This window comes from Microchirus variegatus, assembly GCF_963457635.1.
Source record: "Microchirus variegatus genome assembly, chromosome: 5".
Taxonomy (NCBI): Eukaryota; Metazoa; Chordata; class Actinopteri; order Pleuronectiformes; family Soleidae; genus Microchirus; species Microchirus variegatus.
The window spans coordinates 12,725,094-12,749,993 of record NC_139806.1 but is presented as its reverse complement, the minus strand read 5'-3'; the positions used below and the strand labels follow the sequence as shown (position 1 = coordinate 12,749,993).

General features: G+C 41.3%; 2 protein-coding genes across 2 annotated transcripts; one reads left to right on the top strand and one right to left on the bottom strand.

Moving 5' to 3' along the window:
* Positions 1 to 974: 974 nt before the first annotated feature.
* On the top strand, positions 975 to 13,894 carry ano8a (anoctamin 8a; the record flags this gene model as incomplete). Its single annotated transcript, XM_083889519.1, has 18 exons — positions 975 to 1,206; positions 3,582 to 3,692; positions 4,867 to 4,999; positions 6,111 to 6,249; positions 6,358 to 6,454; positions 6,809 to 6,925; positions 7,078 to 7,205; positions 7,862 to 8,023; positions 9,053 to 9,205; positions 9,316 to 9,442; positions 9,614 to 9,669; positions 9,761 to 9,835; positions 10,325 to 10,822; positions 10,974 to 11,150; positions 11,258 to 11,449; positions 11,553 to 11,684; positions 12,827 to 12,937; positions 13,247 to 13,894. 18 exons carry the CDS (start codon positions 975 to 977, stop codon positions 13,892 to 13,894), a joined length of 3,288 nt encoding a protein of 1,095 aa, XP_083745645.1.
* Positions 13,895 to 14,939: 1,045 nt separating this feature from the next.
* LOC310927475 (DET1- and DDB1-associated protein 1-like) lies at positions 14,940 to 17,624 on the bottom strand. Its single transcript, XM_083889770.1, has 5 exons — positions 17,345 to 17,624; positions 17,095 to 17,175; positions 16,900 to 16,951; positions 16,391 to 16,452; positions 14,940 to 16,253 (listed from the first exon to the last, which is right to left on the bottom strand). The coding sequence occupies exons 1-5, from the start codon at positions 17,351 to 17,353 to the stop codon at positions 16,149 to 16,151; spliced, it is 309 nt and encodes a 102-aa protein (XP_083745896.1). The 5' UTR covers positions 17,354 to 17,624; the 3' UTR covers positions 14,940 to 16,148.
* Positions 17,625 to 24,900: the final 7,276 nt, after the last annotated feature.

The window sequence follows — 24,900 nt, the reverse complement described above, 5'->3', positions numbered from 1 at the left end:
ATGTGGCACTGGCCCTGTGATGGACTGGCGAGCTGTCCAGGGCGTACCCTGCCTATCGCCCTATGTCGGATGGGTGCTTCGGGGTGAGGGTTGTCATAAAGTCATCTCTTCTTCAGGTCAGAATTGTTCAGCAGCAACTGAGACCTGCCCTGGTGGTGATAGGCCTTATACTGTCAGCTGCCTCCACCTAGTGGCCATGTCAAGGTATTGCCATGCTGAAATTGGAGGGAAATTGATCGATCATTAATTAAAAATGAAGTTTCCTTCTATCTAGTTGGACTTCCTTTGAGATCACGTGTTTGCATGTTTAGTTTGCAAAAATACAAGAAAATTGTAATGAAATATATGTTTTAATATCTATCTATCTATCTATCTATCTATCTATCTATCTATCTATCTATCTATCTATCTATGACAGATAAATCATGTTATTTTTGATTTAATATTTTGATTCTTTTATTATTTTTTACAGATTCATTTTGTATCATAATTATATTTCTTTGTTCACTTTTACTTTGAAATGGTGTGCAATATCATCCTAAATATTTCTTTTTTTTAAGTGCAACATCATGATGGATTATCAAGTGTATTTTAATTCCTCATCACTAAAGTGTTCCCCCCCTCCTGACCAGACTAGAAGTTCACTGGCCCCCCCAGGCCATTTTCAGTGAGTGTGAGGCCCCTGAGCTGTGTGCAGCAGAGTAAACTGGCGCACCTTCCTCAGCTCAGCTCCGCATGTGCAGCTGTTAAACACTGTTTGTTTTTCAGACCAGTAGATGCCTGTGTGCGGTGTTTCCCCTACAAACTCTGTCGTCACTGCCCAATCAGTCACGACTATGTGGTGTGTGTTAACGTGTACATCTTCTTCCTCCTCCTCCTCCTCATCCCTCAGATGCACTTGGGTTTTCCCCTGCACATGAGAAGAGCAGCCAGTAGAAGCGTCTTCATAGTGTTTGTGCAGCAGCAGCAGCAGCATGCAGGTGCAGGCTGCAGGGACAGGAACAGCTGATACTGACGCTACTGTAAACAGTAGCACCACCACCACCACCAGCAGCAGCAGCAGCAGCACAGACGTCGACGACAGCGACGGTGCAGAGCAAAGGATGGAGAGGACAGTGCTGAGCGAGCAGCAGCAGCATCATCACAGGACCACCAACAACAAGCAGCTGCAGCCGCAGACCTCCTTCACACCGTCCAGTGTGCTGGGTGAGTGTCACAGTGAGTGGGGAAGAGAAAACACACGGGGTGAAACACAGGCAGGACACGGACGCTGAGTACATCTGCGTGATGCTTCAGGCGGCCGCGCATTAAAGAGGCACGCGACAGTCACTGACCATTCACAGACTACAGACTGGGATTAATGGTCAGTGTTTTTTTAAAAAATACTTATTATTCTGTAATTTCGGTGCGTTTTTCCCTTTACCGCATTCCAGCTTAGACAGACAGACAAGACAGGCCCGGGGAGGAGTGTGAGGCGGTGTGGTCCACAGGTGCATGCAGGACGTGCGTGCATGTCCCCCCACAGACAGACAGACAGACAGGCTGTGTAGAGACAGTGTTGCATGCTCAGATGTCAGCTGTGTGTCTCAGGTGTTGAGGATTTCACACGAGAGTCGGTGGACTGGTGAGTAAGCAGAATCCATGGTGGTGATTTATGGGATGAGGGAAACCAAGCAGCACTTTGCATATGATGCCCTTTATTAGAGGGAAGCACTGGGCAACTATTCAATAATAATAATAAATAGTATGCGGTGACTATCTTTAATCGCACATGCATGAACGATACAAACGCAACACTTTTGCTTTTTGCTCTCACTTTGAGTTGAAGTAAAAGATGTAAGATGTCCCGTATGTCAACATTATTTCACGCTACACTCGCATACTACAGCTTTACTGCAGTAATCCATTCCCCTGGCAGGTGAGAGACATGTCAAGATGCTGATTAGAGGAGTGATTTGACATGGGTCCACACGGTGGAGTAGGGGCCAGAACTGTTGCCTTACAGCAAATAGACACGGGATTGTACCTTATCGAGGGTCTTTCTGCATAGAGTTTGCATGTTCTCCTTGTGCGTGCGTGGGTTTTCTCAAGGTTCTCTGGTTTCCTCCCACAGTCCAAAAACATGCAGATTTGTAGATGAGGCAGATTGGACACAAATGTGTCCCTATGATGGACTGGTGATCTGAACCCCTTGTTTCACCCTATGTCAGCTGGGATTGGCACCAGTTCCCAGGAAAGCAGTAGATGAGTCATGGCTAGCACTGTTGCCTTACAGCAAAAAAAGGCACAAGGGCCTTTCTGTATGGGTTTTGCATGTTTTCTAGATACTCCCACTGTCCAAAAACAGTGAATGTTTGAAGGTTTATCTCTGTGTGTTGGTCCTGTGATGGACTGGCGACCTGTGCAGGGTGTGCCCCACCATATGAATATTTTCATAATGAATGTTTTTATTTTACATGTTTGAAATAGGGGCCACACGGTTGGTGAAGTGGTTATCAAGACCTGGTCGGAACAAGGGTCTTTCTGCATGGTGTTTGCATGTTCTCCCTGTGTGTGCGTGGCTTTTCTCCAGATTCTCCAGTTTCTTCTCACAGTCCAAAAACATGCAGATTTGGGGATTGGGCAAACTGGACACTCTAAATTGACCATAACTGTGAGAGTTGATGGTTTTCCCTGTGATGGACTGGCGACCTGTGTACCCCGCCTATCACCCTATGTCAGCTGAGATTGGCACAGCTTCCCCCGCAACCCTCATGTGGAGGATAAAGCAGTAGAAGATGGATGGATGTTTGAAATTAGGAATTAATTTGTCCATTCAATTATGTCAGTGATTGCGAGGGACAATCTGTTTTTTTGGTTTGGGTTCATATCATCATATCATTTGGCAAACATACACACAACACACAACAGCGTCGCAGTTGCTGACACAACTAAGCAACTGATTAAAGACTGATCTTTGCTCGAGAAAAGATAGAATATACAAAGCAACAGGGAGATGGCAGCAACAACAACACCTCTGAGGAGGAGAGATGAAGTCAGTGCAGAACCTAAAATCCTGAGTGAAGCAGTCCTGTTCAGTGAACACTGAATATATCAGTCAGTCACTGTGGCCGCCGGGACTGAGTCACAGAGTCTGAGTGTGACTGGAGATGAAGAATTGACGTGTGAAAGAAGAAACATGTCTCATTAAAGACTTCAGTATCTCATCAGCTGCTTGTTTTTTTCCTCTTTTTTTCAAAGACGGACTTGAAAAGCTTGTTCGTGCCTGTACATATTTGCTTTGTTTCCTCCCTCTTATGTTTGCTCAGTCATATACGACCAATGCACCAAAGTCAACCTTCACGCTGCTGGCTAGACAATTGTTTTGACCACTGTTGTCATTTTGTCTGACGAGTAAATCAAAACATGGACAGACCACAGTGTATAAGGACATAATGTCAGTGATGAGTGGCAGGGTGACCCCAATGACTAATCTCTGTCATTGATCATCGTGATGGGAAATTATTATCACCCGTCTCATTTACATTCTCTAATCACTTCCTGACCTAACCTCATCGTCTTCCCCTTTGCTTTCTTGTCAGATAAATTATTTGGGAAGCGGCTTCTTCAGGCCAGACACTATATCATGTCGCGGAAGTCCTGGCTCAAGATGGTGCCCACCGAAAACTGTGACATCCTGATGACATTTCCAGGTACAGTACGCTCACTCATCTGTCTACTAATACTCAGGTTGGGGTAACGGCTGTTCTTTAACTCCATATGTTATTAGTTTTATTGAAGGATAGACATTTTTCATTCTATAACAATAATGATTTGTACAAAAGAAATCAGTTATGTCATATGTATTGTTTAGCAGTGTCCTTAATATGAATCAAAACTGTTCCCAACACTGCGTATCTATCTATCAAAGGTAAATGACCGGTTCATTTGTCACCTTTTTGTGACTTTATTCATTTTTAGAGGGTTTGTCTTTTGAAAAATGCTGTAAAGGTGCATTATGTAATAAATCTAAAGCAACTGGCCTTAAAATTCTCCTAAAATGTCTGAGACTCAGGAATAATGTTCATATAACAAACTGAACTCACCAACAACAACAGTACAGCCAAAATATTTGCATTAAAAAAAATCTTTTGCAGACCACAAATCATGTTTTGGCATGTGGCGCCAACTACCGCCGTCTACAAATCATCGCAGTCAATAGAGTCTCAGCTGCCGAGAAACCACGGGTTGCCAGCTACGTCTGAGCTGCAATGGCAGGAGAAAATTAAACCTAAAAGACTTCAGTATTTTGAATTTGAGTGTAGTAACCGTTTTTGGCCACATTCTTACATATGGTGCCTTTAAATATTACACTTTGAAATTCGATAAATCCTCCTCTGTACTGAATAAAATACAAAGACCCACTGGGCCTGCAAATATTTCATAATAAAAGCCTTGTTGACAAAATAAGAATAAAAGTGGAGGATGTGTTGAGTTTATATCACATTTAACAGGTAAAGGCATTTATGAGGTAGGTAGGTAGGTAGATAGATAGATAGATAGATAGATAGATAGATAGATAGATAGATAGATAGATAGATAGATAGATAGATAGATAGATAGATAGATAGATAGATAGATAGATAGATAGATAGATAGATAGATAGATAGATAGATAGATAACCGTGGGCAATTTGTGTGCAAACAGCACCCTCCTGCTGTTTGGCCTGTTCTGTTTCTGGGCTTGGTTCAACTTGATCCATACAGGAGCAAACACCAGTGCCTTTGTCAAACATGCCCACTAAGGTGCAAATATAAAGTCAACGTTGACAGAGGCTCAAGGTTTGCGATCACATTTCATAATAATATTTCAAAATCTCCCCCCAGATACAATAGATGACCACACTCTGCTGTGGCTCCTGAATCAGATCCGTGTGGGAATCCCTCAAGTCAGCATTCAGATTCGACAACATAAACACACCCAGGCACACGCCTTCTTCATCACGACCACATTTGAAAAGTAAGACTTTGTAACAGTGATTGTTTGTTTTTGTCTGCGTTGATATTTTGGTGGATTCTTACATTTCCAAGCAGCTGATGGAGCACTGACAGGTATTTGGTAAGATTTAACCTTCATTTCTATCCCACAAATGCTCCCTCAGTCAACTCAGTTAGTATTACGCCACGTCGCCCTTTTACAGATGCAACGTAATGTTTCATTGTTTCTGTTCATGAAGACCAAACAGACCAAACAACAGCAGAAACATTCATTTTCATACTGTGTGTTTTGTTCGGACAGGTTGTGAAAGAGCCAAGTTTAGAAACCATACTGAGAGTTTATTGTTCTTAAAGCAGAGGTGTCAAACTTGTTATATCATGTTATAATGAAAACATGGCCCACGACCTCTTCTTCCTTTAAACACAGCGCGTGTGTCAGTATATTGACAGAATATGATACTAAATATATTTGCTTTTTTAAAACAATCCTGTTATAATTATCATTTTATAATAATAAGCTTGTTTTGTGTTTTAATTACAGTTGTCCTCATCATTATTTACTTAATTTTTAGATATATTCCTCTCTTTTTGATATTACTGGAATTATTTTGCATCATTAATGTTTTTATAGTGAAATATACATTATTCCATATTGAAACTAGCACTTTTACTGTGAAATTCTGTGAAATATCATCATGAATATCTATAACTTGCCCTTTCGCCAAAGAACCAGCAGAACTGTTTTCAGCTGTGCTAACATCATTGCACAAGGGTTTTCAAGGGTTTTCTAATAATCCAATAGTCTTCTAACGCTATTAGCAAACACAATGTACCATTAGAACACTGGAAATGGTCCTATATACACCTATGTACATATTCCATTAAAAACCAGATGTTTGTAGCTAGAATAGTCGTTTACCACATTAACAATGTATAGAGGGTATGATTCATTTAATGTTATATTCATAGTTTTACCCCATTTTTTTGCCCCCTCTTGACCAGACTAGACACTCATTGGCCCTCAGGTCATTTCAGTTTGACACCCCCTGCCTTAAAGCATCATTTTTAACGCTTCACTCAGTGACCCGAGGTTCTTCTCCGTCAGCTTTAACCTTCTGTCCATTGGCCCTCAGCTTACTCCGAGGAGCAGAGCAGATGGGCATGCACAAAGCTGTCAAGACTCACTTTGGCGGCGGGATGCGCCGCTTCTCCTGCGATGAGGACAACATCTATGAGAACATCGGGAGTGAGCTGTGCTTCTTCACCTCACAGGTAAGTGGTCGTCACACTTGTGTGCAGCTATGAATATTATTATTTGATTCATTCGTGTCTTTATCTATTATAACACATCATTAATCATCTTGTTATAATTGCGTTCAGGAGCGTCAGAGCATCATTAAGTATTGGCTGGACAACCTGCGGGCCAAACAGGGGGAGGTGCTTCACAACATTCACTTCCTGGAAGGACAGCCAATCAGTCTGTGTTATTTCACTTTTTTCCCCCACATTGTTCCCAAGTATCTTTTCCCCCGCGAAATACAGCCTTAGAGAGTACCAGCAGTCTTTTATTTCTAATTTAAGTGTATTTTTTTGTAGTCCCTGTCATGGTCCACATCTCACCTGTGCTCTGCCAGCCCCTCCCCCCTCATCAGCAGTATCACACTACACCTGTCACCGTCCTCCTCATTAGGCCATATATTCTTATATTAGCAGAGATTCTGTCACTCTGCGCTGAAGTAAAAAAAAAAAAGACAAGTAACCATTGCATATTTTGTGAAACGGGAACCAGAACTCACCCACGTGTGTCGGTTCATTTCTTCGTCATTTGCAGTTCCAGAACTGGTTGCTCGGGGAGTGATCCATCAGATGTTTCCTCTCCACGAGCAGAGGATCCTCAACCAGCTCATGACGTCTTGGGTCCAGGCAGTGTGTGAACGTCAGCCGCTGGGTAGGGAGCGTCACACTTTTATTTGGAAGAAAACGGAGACCTGAGTTATTCTGTCACTGCAGCTAACATGATCGAATACTATGATCTTTTTTGTTAATGCAGTTTATGACGTTATTTAGCCTTAGCCTTTAACAGTTTCATCTGTTTTTAAGATGATATCTGTGACTACTTTGGGGTGAAGATTGGCATGTACTTTGCCTGGCTGGGTTTCTACACAAACTCCATGCTTTACCCTGCTGTCATTGGCTTTCTGCTCTGGATACTAGCAGAGGCTGACCAGGTACCTGATACTGAACTAGTGCTGATTTGTTTGATTTGATTCTGGTTTTACCTTTTGTATTAGGCTGTATAGTATGAGGTGATGTCAAAGAGGAAGCTTTTATTTGTTGTATTCCCATTTTTTTTTTTATCCTTTACGTCTCCAGTTCTTTCAAAATGCTGCTGCCAGATTAATTTTTTGGAACTGGTAGATGATCCCGCGTAACCCTCATTCATGCCTCACTACACTTGTTATCTTTTCATTTAATTCAGTTTTAGCATTTTACTCATCACTGTCAGAGCATTGCATGACCTAGCTCCTCTGCACATATCTGAATGAATCGGCCTCTACTCAAAACAAACATTACTGAGGTCATCGTTTCAAAACTGACTTTCAATACTATGCCCAAATCCATCAGAACCTGAGGTCTTCTGTCCCCGCTTCAGTAAGATCAGACAAATCAGTTGAGGTTTGAATAAACACGATATAACTCACTTCTACAAGCTGGCTTTTAAACCATATTCATTTTAAATTTGTGCATACATTGTGCACCTTTGTATGTCTGTATTTGTATCTTCTGTGTTGATGCTTCATGTGTTGTGACACTGACATTCACCCATTTCAAAAAATAATGTCAAAGTTCAGTATCTGATTGTGTCCTTTCTGTCCCCGCACAGACCAGTCAGGATATCTGCTGTGTGGTATTTGCCCTCTTCAACGTTGTGTGGGCTACATTGTTTCTGGAGCGCTGGAAGAGGCGAGAGGCAGAATTGGCCTACAAGTGGGGGACCTTGGACACCCCCGCCGAGTCCTTGGAGGAGCCCAGGCCTCAGTTCAGGGTGAGGTTGGTTGTTGCCACTGAGTACTTGCACAACTCTGCAGCCTCTAGATTGACAAAGACAACCAGGAAATGTGATCAGTCTTGGCACGTGGACTCTGAAAAGAGCAGAGTGGGGGAGGGGTGAGGTACCTCGCACTGTGTTGTGCCGGATAGAGGCACATGGCCGTGAAAGAAACACATTACTCTTCTAGGGGTACATGCCCGGCTAGCTCAGTCGGTAGAGCATGAGACTCTTAATCTCAGGGTCGTGGGTTCGAGCCCCACGTTGGGCGCAGTATGTTTTGCGTGGAGTACCACATAAAACAACCATACAGTGGTAAGAACAGATGATCACACCTGATATGTAATCCTGTAACTGAAATGTGTCTCATGTGACCACATATGCTTAAATCTGCACATCTATGCGTGCTACAAAATGCTGAGAATCAACTGTTGATCAGATGATGTCAGTTGAGGACACGGTCTCTAATCTGTTCCGAGGATGGATTTTGCAATTTTGGCACACACGTGTCTTCAAACCTGCTCTGAATGTGATTTATGTGATTTATGCGATTGGATCTGAGGACACATTGGAATTTTTCAGACCTGTACGTAGCGAATAATAGTTATATTATATCATTACTAATATTATAATAATGAGACTGCACAGTGCAACAAATGGAGGATCTCTGCTGCTCACACCTGCCTTTAAACACTTTAACAGCTCTCTCCGCTCTCTGCCCTGTAGCCTCATCCTTTGTTAGCTCATGCATCAGATTTTACGTGGGCTGAGCTACCCTATATATTTTTTTTTTTTATTTCAAAGCGATTATAATAAATACAAACACATTTGGTGTGGGTAATATATTCAATTTCTGCCCATTCGTCCTCTCCTCTCTCCGAAATGTGGCATTTTGTGCAATAAATTGTCACTTTTTTTAAACAAAGTGGAAGGCAAATACATTATAAAAACAGCGCATTCATTATTCCAATCTATATTCTAGTCAGTTTGATGGCAGACACAAAAATAGTCTCTTTGTCTCTGCAGGGTGTGAAGCGCTGCAGCCCCGTAACAGGCTGTGAAGAGTTCTACTATCCTCCATGGAAGAGAGCCATGTTCAGATGGCTGGTCAGCCTGCCCATCTGCCTCCTCTGCCTCTGTTTTGTCTTCTTTGCTATGCTCCTCTGCCTGGAATTGCAGGTCTGAACAGCCAAAGGGAGATGGCATTTGTTAGAGCACATATGGTGATTATATTATTACTCATGGTGATAAATAATTACACCTATTTATCACGCTAATTGACTTTTCAGGAAGTGGTGATGGAGATTCAGGGGCTGCCTGGTATTACGCGATTCATTCCTAAGATACTTCTGGCTATTACTGTCACCATTTGTGATGAAGTGTATAAGAAGATTGCGTACTGGCTCAATGACATGGGTGAGCAACACAAACTCAACACCCACAGTGAAGCACTCACTCTATAATAGATGAACGACTTGATAACAATCTGATGAAAATGTAACACGTGTTCAGTTAAGCAGAAAATGAGTTGTTTCTCTTGTACAGGCGCATGTGGTTAAATCATGTTTCTCTTATCTCTCTATCCAGAGAACTACAGACTTCAGAGTGCCTATGAGAATAATCTCATTATCAAGATGGTGTTTGTAAGTCCTGCTTCAGCGTCACGGTTTAATGGAGACGATTCGTGCCGAGTGAGCGAGGGTTTGACGTTCTGTGAAATTTCTGGTTTTACAGTTTGAATTCATCAATTCGTACCTTAGCCTTTTCTACATTGGATTCTACCTCAAGGACATGGAGCGGCTAAAGGAGGTAGCAACAACATTCAGCTCTATCTTGTTGTGTGTGTGTGTGTGTGTGTGTGGGGGTGTGTGTGTGTGTGTGTATGTATGTATATATATATATATATATATATATGTGTGTATGTATGTATATATATATGTACACATATATGCGTATGTATATATATGTATATGTCTGTATATTTATGTTTATATATGTATATGTGCATATGTGTATATATATATATAGATATGTACATATACACATATGTGTGTGTATGTATATATATGTGTGTATATATTTATGTGTATGTATATATATATATGTATGTATAATATATACGTATATACATACATATATTATGTGTATGTATATACTGTATATACATATATATGTCTTATTACACACCCTGTGTTTACTATACATAGTACATTAATATACAATAGTACATAAATATATCCACTACATAGTTACCATGGTGATACAATAGATGAATTATGTTTCTTCTTCTCCTCTCAGATGTTAGCCACTCTGCTGATCTTTCGCCAGTTCCTACAGAACATCAAAGAGGTCCTCCAGCCTTATCTGTACGAGCAAAACAAGCTGGGCGTCTTCACTCCAAAGGTGCTTTGGGAGCTACTCCAAGCCATCATGCTCAAATATGGCCGCCTGGCTCTGGGAAAGGCTCAGGCCTCGATGACGGCCTACTCCTTCCTGGGTCACAGAGGGATCCCTGTCAATCACGGTGCCAACAATAACTCGGAGCCAAAGAGGAGAGGGGATCTGAAAGCTGGATTCAGGCTCTCGGAAGAAGAGTGGGACATGAGTGACAGTGCTCTGAAACAGCGCAAAGTCAGTTTCACAGAGAAGGTTGACTACCAGGACGACGCAGCAGAAGTGCAGAGCGGGGAAGACAGCTTCCTCGAGGACAGTCCTACGTTGGTGGAAGACGGGATGGAGCCATCGTGTATTTTTGACAGTTGTGATGAGGACAGTGATTGTGAACTGCTGTCTCACGTATGTCCGCCTAATATTAGGATTTAATCACTTAAACCCAATACTCAACTCAATACAGTTCAATGCATTTCACATCTAAAACTCAACAGCTCTGACTGAGCTTTCCATTGAAAAAACACCATCATTCTTATTTGCCCCTATGTTTTGTCAGGATATGAAAGAGAGTGTCACTGTGTCTTCCCTCAAGGAATCTGACTCATTTTGTCAGAGAAGAAAGAACACGTGTGAGGGAAAAGAGGATAAGAAGTCATGGATCGATCCACCGGAAGAACCCAAAACTGTCTCTCTGACCCAGGCTGAGATTGAGAGCTGCATGCAGACATATGAGGTGGGACTCAAATGAAGCATTTAAAAAAAAAAAATCCTATTCAATCAACAAAGCATCACCTTTATCCACATGTCTAAATGTGCATTCATCATGTTTTTACCCAGCAGGGCACTCTTCAGGACTACCAGGAGATGTTCATTCAGTTTGGGTACGTGGTGCTCTTCTCCTCTGCTTTCCCCTTGGCAGCCATGTGTGCTCTGATCAATAACATCATTGAGATCCGCAGCGATGCCCTGAAGCTCTGTACGGGCCTTCAGAGGCCGTTTGGACAGAGAGTGGAGAACATTGGACAGTGGCAGGTCAGTGTTTGCTTTCTGTTTGTGAGAAAAAAGCCATTCAGGCTACGACTAATGAAGTCCCAAGTATCTAATTCCATCCTGTGAATGTCTGTCTCAACACCAGACTGCAATGGAGGCTATGGGCCTGATCGCCATTATAGTTAACTGTTACCTGATTGGTCAGTGTGGGCAGCTCCAGCGTCTGTTTCCCTGGTTGAGTCCTGAGATGACCATCATCTCCATTGTTCTACTGGAGGTATGTAGGTTTGTCCAGGAGGAGATTGTAGTTTTAAGAATAGTTTTTGTTTGTTTTTAACCCAAAATGACACTTTTTAAAGATCCCGTGTGTAACATTTGGAGGGTTTATCTGCATGGAGGCATGTTTCTACAGTTTGTGTTTACACATTTAAAAGTGTTACCATGCAAACAGAGAGAAAAAAATGGCATCCTTTCTGGTATGTGAAGGCCACCGTAGTTCCCAGAGTTCAGAATGCAGAAATTGAGCACAGAGCAGATCGTGCGGGGCAGAAGTCGAGCACAGATTCATCCGGTTAATTTTCAAAATAAAATACATCGTGGGGATTAACGGACGGCGGGGCACGCAGCACAGTCAGACCGCAAGCGGTGGAAATCTGGCGTTACACACTGGTCCTTTAATAACTTAAATGCTAATAACGTCAACCGCCTCCGTCCAATCTCCCTTTCCTATCCAAAATCCTTGGATTCATGCTCACCTCTCTGACAGTTTTATACGCACAGTTCCAGTCTGGTTTTTGCCCACGACACAGCTCTGATTAAAATCTCCAATGACCTTCTTGTGAATGCTGACTCTGGACTGATAATCATCCCCATCCTCCTTGATATACTGCATGTCTCTGGCCACACTCTGATTCAGACCTAGACTGTTTATTATCTACCTCTTTCCTCACTGCCACATATTCTATGCCATGTGGATGATACTCGGCTCTACCTGTCCACCAAACCCCTCCCTCCCTCCCATCTCCCATCTCCCTCTCTGACTTTCTACAGGAAATCTGAAACTCACAGGCATATTCTCTGTAATAGGTTTTGGTTCTTCTTTATCGACATTCCTTTTGCATCGTTAGTTTTATGTTTTGTGACCGTCAGTGTCTTGAAAGGAGCCTATGAATAAAATGCAGTTTTAATATTACCGTACAAATGTGCATGGTCTGTGATTTGTTGTTTTTGTGAATGTGTAAAAATCACAACAAAAATTATTCCCGGAGGAACAAAAGACTTAGCAAGTGTTTGTGCTTTGTGAATGAAAGTTGCCGTTTTGTTTATAGCAAAAAAAAAAAAAAAAATCCATAATGTGATTGTGCTGTTGTAACCATGTGTTGAGCTTGTCCCTCTGGTGCTTGTCTTGGTGGTTTACAGCACTTTGCAATCCTCCTTAAGTACGTCATCCATGTTGCCATCCCTGATATCCCTGGCTGGGTAGCAGAGGAGATGGCCAAGCTAGAGTACCGACGAAGGGAAGCTTTCAAGGTATAGTTGTATCATAGCTTGAAAGACCTTCGCCAGTGGCTTGCTGCTGCACATTGTGTAATGTATGTAATCTTTGCATATCGTATCCATGTGTGTTCCTTGATCTGTTGGTGTGCCTTGTCCAAACACATACACCAGTACTGCTCTATTTGTATAGTACAGTATCACACCAGTGGACTCTATTATGGCACTTTAAGCCCATGATCTGAACTGCTAAGCCATCTCTGACTCTGTAAAAACCGGATGAGCTTACACTTTGGCTTCCTTTCTATGACCCCCTTCTGTTTTTATCTATGCCTCCCTGTTTAGAAGCACGAGCAGCAGGCCCAGCAACACTTCCAACAGCAGCTCAGGCGCCGGCGTGAAGAGGAGGAGCTTCAGCGTCAGGTGGAGCTGCAGGCCGAGGCACGTCAGGAGAGTGAGTACCACAAGGCAGACACCCAGCACCAGCATCACCATGACAAATCAACAGGGGGCAAGTCGGGGGACAAGCCAAAGAGACCTAGCTCTCTGCTGGGAAATAACAATGTGATGAAGCTGAAGCAGATCATCCCTCTCCAGGGGAAGTTCTCCTCTGGCACCTCACGCTCACCTGCCCAGTCCCCGACAGGAGGTGAGGCAAAGCTCACGGGATTTTTGAAGTTCCTGAAGTCAACAGAGGTAAAGAAAGAGCCAGCTGTGGCGTCTGGAGCAATGCCAGGGTCAACAGTGACCTCTTCAATCCCCCCTAGTGGCCAGGAGAGGTCACAGTCCCCAAACAGGACATTCAGTCCTGGAAAGCTGTTTAGTTTCAGCAAGTCCGAGGGCACTATTGTGTGTGCCAACGGGACGCAGCCACCAACTCAGGCTGCAGCCAGCCAGCCCAGCAAGTATGACTTAAACACAACGCCAGAGAAATTACCCTCGAACGAGTCAGATAAAGGAGAATCGAGGCAATTGACTGATTTAGAAAACTAGTTAATTAATGAACAGCCAATGCAATGTAATATTCTAATGGAGAGCAATGTACAAATGCTCGGGCAGCACTCAGAGACAGCAACTCACCTGTACTTTAGAGGAGAACATGTCAAGTCAGTGAGGGTTCGATTTTCACCCGTGATGCAACTCAAAGTACTTCACTGTATCTAACACTTATTATCTTGCTTCCATGTAACATGTACAGTAAGTATTTGAATGGGGCTTGATATGTTTACTTAGGGTTTCAAATACTGCATGACTGCCTTTCCAACAGCACCTGGTTATGTAAAAACATTTTTATAAAAGAGAAAAACTTATCAACAAGTCCATTTGCCAAAATGGTAATTAACAGAAGCTTCCTGTCCCAGGTCTGTGTCTCCTGTATTAAATGCATGTTGCTTCATGAGCATGCATTATGTGTCAACCATGTTTTTTCGGTTAAGCACTTTTAAAGCCATTGTATTCTTCCGCAATAGGTCAGATTATCCACTGTGACCGTGAAAAAAAAATCTATTTTTCTTAACTTTGATTTTCTATGAATTATTTTACTACATAAATCAGTGAATGTACTTCTATGATGCAAATAACTCTTGAATAAACTAAAGTCCCTCAAGAAGTAACACGTTAGCTGATTTTGTCAACAGTTAATAAATACCATTGGATGATTGACTGTGTTATTGGTTTGATTTGTTATCTAAAGATAAACTAGTATGCATAGTAACTCTGTTTCAGCCCTATCATAAAAAAACTCTTATGAATAAATAACATTTCATACTATTTGAGCAGACACCAACAATAAAATGTAATATTAGCTTCAGTTTTAACTGTATTTAATAGTGTGTTTGTGTATATATATATATTGTGTATATACACGAACAAGATCTGAAATTTACACAATTTATACAATAACATCAAAGCAAAGCATTAAATGACAGACACATCATGAACACAATCAGGTGATGTGATACAAACCATATCACAAAAAGTAGAATTAACACACTCTATGAAGAGCAAGAGAAAAAAAAAACACAAAATGTCTCTTGAGAAACTTAATACACATCATATCTACTTGGACTGACTTACATAAGCAGCAAACCTCTGAACAGCAACGTTTAACACAAATAAACATGGATCTGAAACAAATCACTCTTACATAATTACCTTTGTACAAACGTGCAAATGAAATGAAACAAAATGCTTTTTTTTTTTTGGCTGAACAGAAAAAAACGAAATGACAATATGGCTCACAGATCTGGTGAAAAGAATGAGAATGGTCGCAATATTCACACTTTTGAGGAGCAGACAACTTAACAAGCAAAGAGTGTTTATGTGGCCCTACTAACAAATGCAACTGAAAATGGATCCTCGTCCTAAGACCTATTTGAGAACAGTTCAAAACAGTGATAGGCGACAGCCCTTGAGCAGCTTAAAGTCTAAATTTACACATACTTGAAGTCTTGTTTTTATAAAAATCTTGTGCTGGTCATGCAAATACACCTGTACAAGTCATGATCTCAAAGTACTGAACATCAAACTCGGACTGTGGCTACAAAATTTACAAAAAGTTTTCATCCCCTGGCAGGACTATATTGGCTTGAATGCAACCTTGTTGTTGTCAGCTTTGCAGTGATTAATATCTTCCTGAAACAACAACCTGAATGAGGGGGTCTCTAAAACACAGTGAGGACACTCACTCCCTCTTAAGGCAATAAAAGATTATTCATGGGGAGAAAAACATGTGACACATATGAATCATCAATCAAACCAAGGAACTGTGCAGTTTAACTTTAACTGTAATGATGGGAAATCTAACTAAAATATTATGTAAGGGCATTCCATCAATATATTTAAAATTTCAATAAGGAAATCTTAAAGAACTAGGAGCTTCAAAGGAAGATGCCACTAACTCAATACAAACACATGCATATCTCAGAGATGGTGTGAATGACTACAACTTTAAACCTTAAAACACAAGCAGAGGAACTGTGCCATTATAATCTGCGTATTTCAAGGAAACTGCATACGTGAATGAAAAGAAAAGTGGTTGAAGTATAAGGAGGTAGATGTATCTTAGTTTTAAAAAGACTGAGGCATAGCTTTGAAGTAAATAGTGAGTGAAAATCATTAAGTGAGGGGGGAAAAACCGTTTGTCTAAGAATATCTGTCTGCCTTTGAAGGTGAAATTACAACAACTCGATCGATTCCTGTTTCTTCTGAGTCAAAGCCTGGGTTTGCAGACTGGCAGCACAGTGCTTTATGAATCTTCACTCGGTTCTCGGCCATCAGTTCTTGCAATTTTTCGTGGAGGTGCTGTGTTGTCTCCCTCTGTGTGGTCCTGCTCTCGCTTTTTTGCTAAATTCTGATAATGAAAAAAAAAGAGAAGAAAGAAGACATTTATCAATCAATGGACAGCAACACATGCTATATGTACTGGAACATACAATACAATTATTAACATCAATCCCTTAAAAAAAAAAACTAAAAAAAACAGCTTACCTTTTTGTCCCACTGTTGATGAAGATATCGCAACAGGATGTTTGTCTTCTCTGTGACAATGACTGAGTACAAACAACACAAAACCTTATTAGATCATTAGAGGCACAAAAGAGTAACATGCAAGTTCAAATTCGATTAAATCAGCTACTTAAAAAAAAAGATGATTCATGCTCTGCTCTGCCACTTATGTGAAAGGAGTGAAAGCCTCAAAAAAGTTCAAGGAAGTAGTCTGCACTCTCTGGTAGAGTTTAATATAATACAATAAATCAATGCACAGCAGTGTAAACAGAGACACATTTTAGCTGGTAACTTTTCACTGCTGTGAAATGATTTATTTACCTGAGAATGCCAACTGTAGGTACTAGTGAACTCTAATAGCAATATTGTTAAAAAGAGAAAGGGGGACACCTGATCACCCATACCTTTCTCAAGCATGTAACAGAACTGTAACATACTAGAAAAGGATGTCAAGATGCAGTAGGTAATGTGTCCTCTCTCCTTATACTTACTCTGCTCTGATGGATATTCTCGGGTTGGTAGATACACAGATGGCCGACGGTTCTGAAACAAAAGAATCAGGATTTATTTTCTTACATACGTACTACAAATAACAGTACTACTCGGTGATCAAATGACGACTTTGAGGGTATGTTGATAATATAATGAGATATATTGATAATAAACGTGAACAAAGGATCACATACCGATGCTTTACAGACCGAGTCCGCATGGAACCTACTGAAGTTACTTTTGTTGTAGACTGGAAGTCCCTTTAGGAAATCTCCCTGTGGATGAAGTAGAGCAGAAAAAACCTTTTGTTTTGCCAGTTTTGAAACGAATGCCACAACAAGACAACATAAATAAACAACAGCCTGACATTTCACCAGTTAACATGACGGTGATAACGTGTGGGATTAAGTCAAATAGATAATTCACAGTACAGTAGCTATTTACCTTCTCCATTTCTGTCCCGCTCTTTGTTTGTTGAGCACTTCTCTCAGTCAGAGTAATAACAGATGCTAGTCCTTTAGCTAGCTAGCTAGCTGCTGAACCTTTATGTTTATGTCGTAGCCAACTGTTTACGCGTTCGGAGGCTTCTAACGACAAGTACAAAATAAGAAACTACATGTGCCTTTGGCGCATCGAGTCTATTCGGCGTTAGAAACGTACACTTACGCGTTAAAAATGACACAGTAAATGAGAGAAGACTGAACGATCTATGGTGGTTAACTTGCTTCGAGTTCACAACCCCATCTTTGTTGTTCCGATGCTAGGGGGCGGAGACTGTGCGGAATTCGCCGCATCTGATTGGCGGAGCAGCAGTAGATTTGTGACGAAGGAGAAATGCAAGACGCTGATTGGTTTTAAAGTGATTACGTAACAGACCAAGCCTCCAGTGCGGAGGGAGGGGGGCAGTGGCATGGAGGATTTAATGATAACAAACATGTAGTTTCTGGTGTGTTCACTTTCATGTACAATATGTTTAGGTTTCTGCTCGATTCAATGGGTTGGGCTGATTCGAAATGGTTAATCAATAAATCAGTCGATACATTATGAACTGATTTGATTATATAAACATCAGAAGTGAAAAAAAAAAAAAGGATATTGGAGGGTTATTGAGACACGTTAAGTTCATTACTAAATGTATCCATCTACTGTTTACTTGCAATTTTCCTCTTTTTGTCTGCCTTTCAGACAAGTAGTGACACAGAAACACACTGAAATAAGTCCTTAGTTAATGTTGTTAAAACTTATCTTTATACATCCTTTAGATGAATACAACTGTTTATTTCTCAAAAGTGTAGATGGCAGCCAGCTTTTCTGAACATGTACTGTAAATTCTTCAGTTGTTTTTTATTTCAAAGTATGCTAGAATCAGGTCTTCTTGCTGACATGTATAGATTATGAACTAAATTTTACAGAGATGAGCACAATTTCATTAAATGGAATCAAGTCCATCAAAACAATACAGTGAAACTGCAAGACTTATTCTTTGTCCAAGACCAGTGTAACCCACACCCAGTATCAGCAATTCAGCGTAAGCTTTTCCCAACGCTTCAGCATTTTTTTAAATTTTTTTTTACAAAAATGTTTATTTCTCTAAAGTCTTTCCCAAAAGGAGCCCTCAGTGTGTGAGCGACTTCCGTCCCTTCAACATGCGCCGTAGAATCACTTCTATTCCTCCTTGTGAGCTGAGCCTCTTGATCCATCCGTGGGTCCTCTTGCGTTTGATGTTCTTTGGTTGATACTCGGTGCCTCTTTTTCGTGTCCGCACCTGCTGGTATTGGCACGGTAGCTGCTGGAACACACCAGAACCCTCTGCCTGAGAGGAAAGAGGGCCACATCTGGAAATCAGAGGTACTCTGGGTGTCGTCCAGTTGCTGAACAGCCTGAGGTGAGAGATGCCTGTTGATACAACACTCCCTGCAGGGATGCTGCTAGAAGAGCACAGATTAAACACGTTATTCTCGTATATGATGATGTTTATGTACAAACTATACAAACACATTAACTGTTACTAAATTCACAAGAATTTAGTTTTTACAAAAATACACACACGTTACACCTAATGTCGTCATTCAAACATTTAAAGTAACGGAATGTACACAAAACTGAAGAGTTTATTTACAGATCACCTACATGACCAGCTAGCCAAAGCTAGCCTACCGCTAAAGCTAGTCTTCTTCACTGTTAGCATCGCATTCATTTTTAGCTTTGTCGTGTGTTTATCGCACAGACGCGAGCGACTGTCCTCACCTGCTGACACTGGTTAATCCACGCAGTCGGAAAACCGACGACAATAAACGGCTCATTTTGACGAATTTACACAGCGGAGTCAAACATGAAACCCCTTGAATGTCACAGGTCTGCTCACGCACTAGCCACCTAGTTGCTAATATGCAGCTTAGTGATTGGCTGAGCGGGTTCAGCCAATGGAAATGCTTGTTGCTGAAAGCGCACCATGTTGTTACTGTTGATAACATTTTTAACAGTTTGATAATATAATATAATATCATTTAATAATCAATAAGATGTCATTGTTTTTAGTTGAGCTAATTTTGATATGTGAGATTGTATTACAGTTACATCACTGAGTAACCAGGTTAATGATAAGAGAATAAGTACACTAAATAAATATATTAATAGATACTGTAGATTTTTTTCATCATGATACATTATTATTCATGTGAGGATTTACCAGGGATTTACACAATGATTCAATTAATCCCTCAATAAATTTGATAAGAGACATGTCTTACGTGCAGGTAGAAATAAACTATTTCTGCTAATACATCCAATTTCTTTTCTTTTTTTACATCACAAGAATTTTTTTTTGTTGTCGTTTCAGGATTGGGTCGTTGTGTAAGAGGATTGTTATTTTGTACCCCTATAATAGGGACTGGACCTTCTGTTGTGTGTTACCTGCAACAAGGAAGTTGTGTTTTTGGCTGCTTTTGCCCATATAGCAAAACACTTCCACTTGGTCCACAAACGGCAATGAACTAGACTACTAAATGTCCACACCTGGGATTCAGAATATGGCCCACATAAAGGCCTCTTCTGGCCCTACGTAGTCGACCAGACAAGAACTGGATTTAGATATCATCCTCAACATGGCCCACAGTTCTAATTCAATACCTGGAACAAATACTACTTTCAACAATTGGCCCAAAGTCAGTGCCACATCTGCTACACCTGGGCCATGTGTTTTTTTGTGTGCTGATTGGATGTCACCAAGGCAAAAGGTCTCTGTTATGTGGGTGTACATTTGTCTGTCTGTGGGCAACTTTATTTAAAACTAAAGGACAGATTTAGATGAAAATGTCTCAGGATGTACTGTCAGCAATGACTCGTGGAGACTCATGGAGTTTTGACACTGCGGGAGAACTAAGCAGCCTTGGCAGATGTTTTCATAGTGAATTTGCAAGAGGGAAGAGTCACATATATAAGCTATCCTGCACCCCTGGAGCATGTGTGTTCACTAATGAGGAGGGGTTAAATGCAAAGGACACATTCAGTATCACTAATTGGTGTGTGTGCAAAAATGACTCATTCTAATCTGAATTTTGAATGATTGTATTAAAACACCAGTGGCTGCAGGCATAAACATAATCCTAACAGGTCCACATCAGAGCTGCACCAGTCTGTCCCATTAACACAGACAGTGTGTGGTGTGTGTGTGTGTGTGTGTGTGTGTGTGTGTGTGTGTGTGTGTGTGTGTGTGTGTGTGTGTGTGTGTGTGTGTGTGTGTGTGTGTGTGTGTGTGTGTGTGTGTGTGTGTGTGTGTGTGTGTGTGTAAGGGCTGCAGAGGAACAGCTAGTTTCAAAACTTGGAGGTCATCTCTGCCCTCCATGTATTTTCAGGTGTGTTTTCTGCTCCCCTGTTACATAAACAGGTTCAGAGTGATTGGTACCACACAATCAGACCCAGCTGTGGTCACATGTCACGTTCTGTAGATAAATAGCAGAGCTCACAGTTTATCACCTCCCTCATTCTCTCTCTCACTCACTCACGCACGCGCGTGCACGCATCCCATTTTGTCAGCCTTAGCAACAGGGACATCAGCCTCTGCCATTGGCCTCCTCTCAACATAGCGGTCCATTTATTCGCTCTCGCCACTGCCACTCACCAGGAGCGAAAATACCCGAGTACTGCTGTGTCTGCTGCGGATACAAGGGCAGCAGCACTGGGGTAGGGCCCGGCCTGGATGTGCAGGGGATACACAGAGCTTAACATCACCGTCTTTTGAGTCGTAATGGGTTCCCTATGGAGATGCATATGGCATATTTTGTGGATGCACGCGTTTTCACCCACGCCAGCGCCTCTGTGCTCTGTGATCGCTGTCTGATGACACCAATAAGACGCTGTGACAGTTTTGCAGCATCTTCAGCGTAAACAAATTGTTGCGCCACATGCATCGTTTCTCTAATCTCAGCCCTTGACTCTAAAGCTGCCGGTGCAGATTTCTCATCACAACAATTATCAGCATATCTGCAGGTAAGGAATGGATTTGTATTATTGCATAATGTTCTCGAAATGTTGTCAATGCCAGCATCAGTAAACAGCTGCACCACCACTTCATGCTGTTTTTCTTCAGTGACGGTGCAAGAATAACAGATCAATCAATAAACTGTTCAGTCTGTCCATCAGTCCACAATTAAATGTGCCAAAATATTTTACAGAACCTATGCATTGCAATTAGGCTAGGATCTACAAGAGAGACTGCATCATTCACATATTTATATATATAAAAACCTTCTTATATATTCTAAATGTTATGTTGCTTTTCAAATTGACATGAAATGTTAAATAACTGAAATTATTGCGTAATGTTTTGGGGTCACCAGTTTGTAAAAGCAACCTTGCCATGTAGGACATTTGTGCGTCAGGCCTTTCCTTTTATACAAAACAAACTGCCCCCCTAGCTATTTCATATGCATATAACATGTCACGCTGCGTCGGACTGTAATGTGCACAAAGACAGGCGTTTGGAATGAGAAGAGCACAGGCTGTACCTAATGTGGGTTGTTGTTGTTGTTGGCAGACGCATCAACCTACATTGTGCAGAGAAGGTGGGAAAGGAGCATGGCTGAGTAACCTTCAGCCTGTTTGACGTTGGCGTTTGAGGATTTCACGTCACTTATTGAAATCCCGGTGGGAAAGAAGGTTGAGTCAGGAGGAGAATCCCTGATTTCAGTGTCAGAGTTGCTGATCACTGCTGTAACCGACACTTGCGTTGTGGTTTCTCCTTGTTGGGGTCATCCAAACTATTCAACACCTTTAGGGGCATCTTGTCTGACTGTCAGTGTCTACAGCTGACCTCGAATCATGTCAGACGTGTTGTTGCTGGATAGTTGGGGCTGAAAATAATGCAGCTTGCAGCATGGATCTCCTCTGCTGGCTGATGTGGTTGTTTCAAGTTGATGGACCATTTGTAGTGGAAATGATTGGATGACAATGATGGTGTTGCTCTGTGTGTGTTCTGTTTGGAAATATTTTCACATCTACACATATTACAACACATGCCTGCATGGATGCCTTTAAAAGGCCTTTACATTGGCTTATATTATAACAGACAAAGTATATTAGTGAGGCCATCACAACTAGCAATGGGACAACATGGGATATTATCAATCATCATGATATAAAGCACTTCATTGTGGTGAATTTCTATTGTGAATGACGTACTTTTTCAGTCATCGCAATAATATCCATCCATCCATCCATTATCTAATGCTTTATCCTCCACCAGAGGGTCATGGGGGGTGCTGTGCCTATCTCAGCTGACATATAGGGCGATAGGCGGGGTACACCCTGGACAGTTCGCTAGTCCATCGCAGGGCCACATATAGAGACAAACAACCATTCACTCACACTCTCACACCTACCTACACCTATCCCCAAATCTGCATGTTTTTGGACTGTGGGAGGAAGCCGGAGAACTCAGAGAAAACCCACACACGGGGAGAACATGCAAACTCCATGCACAAAGGCCCTTGTTCCAACCGGGGCTCAAAACCGGGAACCGAGGCGAGAGTGGCAATAATATCATGAATCGCAATTATGTTGGTCAGGATAACCATTGTGGGAAATGCTTATATCGTCTCTTGTCTAATCACAACTGCAGTGGCGAACATGCATTTAATTCCCTAAGCTACACAAAGTGGTTAGCTGTAGGCAGGTTCATGGGCTTGACTCGTAGGCACTGTTTTAATTCATCAATCACCAAGGCAAGAAAGAGTCATGTGACTCCACATGTATCCAAGCTTCTCTAGGATCAACAACACAGAGAAATATTCCCTTGATGATCCGGGGCATGAATGAAGATCTATTGATTTAACAGTAATATAATGTAACCTAACGTAACATAGCGTGACCTGGCGGTCAAAAAAACCTTATTACAACTTATTTAATCAAATTAACTCAATACTGGCTCTACAACAATCATCACAAACACATGTCTAGATGCTGTAGTTGCACCGTAAGCATAAAACAGGGCTTGCAGCAGTGTTGCAAACTGACAGCTGAAGCCACCTGTGGTTTGGTTACTGATTGTTTTTTTTTTTACTCTATACAGTGTGTTGATGTTTGAAGAAAGACAGGACAAAGTCAGTTAACGTTCAACAAGCGTACAACAGGATACTATTACATAGTCCTTGATGCACTGACCTTCAGACCATCCTGCTGAACAGCACGTGCTCACTGAGACATGCTTGTCGATGTATGATGCTGATGAACACTATATGATTAGAGGTGAATATACTGTAGATTAACTCAATCTGCAGAAAAACTTAACAAAAGCAAACATGAATTCATTATGCAGATTGTGCATCCTGAGTTCTGCTTCAAAATTTCTGTCTCCAGGAAACAATAAAGCCTTTCTAGGCACATGTGACTCTGTTGCCTAGCGATAACCAATCTGTGTATGTTAATGTGAGGATAAATTATACTTTATTTTCCCTATATGTCATAATGCAGTTTAGCTGTGAATGGACCTAAGTGTAAAAATAAGTTGTCCCATCATCTGCTGGAAATTATATAGCATGGAAAAGTGCAATCATGCTGGCAGAGGACATGTTACATGACATGTACACAGTCATGCGATATGACTGATGCTTTCTATTTATGTGTATCTTGATTCTGGCTATGAGAAAAGCCATGGGAGTTGTTATTATTAGGCACTGTCTCAGCATGTACATGGACAGTTATCACTGACATATAGGGAAGAGGTTTTGAATGTTGGTGAGTGAATAATCTTTGTGTAGCACCCATTCAGCCTCAATCTATGGGAAGAACAACTGATAATATTTCTGCGTGATCTTACAGTGTTGAAATATACAAAAGATGGAACAAAAATAAAGCTCTTGCAATTAAAAATGTTAAATCCCTTGCTAAAAACGTGTTTCACACTGATTGTGTCTAAAGGTCTCACGTGTGTGAGAACACTAAATCTATACTGTGAGAGTTGTCATGACCAATAGATCTGTTCTCTGTCTATATTTACTTGGAACCACAACCTTCACAGACATCAGAAGTAAAGCGTGTGGCATCCAAAACTTTGTGTTTTGTGTTATGTTAAGTACTACTCGGGTTGTGTTACTATCATGTTCTTATCTGTATCCAGGCCCTTGTCTCCCTTGTCCCTTCACAGTCTTACTGGGCTGGGCGTGACATTAATGAATCCTGAAAATCTTTATAGTATACTTCTTATACGATACTTCTTCCTTCTGTATTCTCATTTTGCCATCTTCCCTTTGTCCCTCTTCTACTTCCTTTAGTTAGTAGCTTTGTTCATTCAATGGCAGTTGGCATCCATAATGTTACTACAGGTGGACATATGGGGTTTTTCTATGGCCAATACCTATGCCAGTCTTTGGAAATCAGGGCAGTCACTGTGGTACATGATGCGGAATAACGAGCTTCACAAACCCACCCACATGTAGTCATACATTGTCTATTTTCCATTCTGTACAATTCATAATCTGCGTTTGTGTTTTATTTTCAAATAT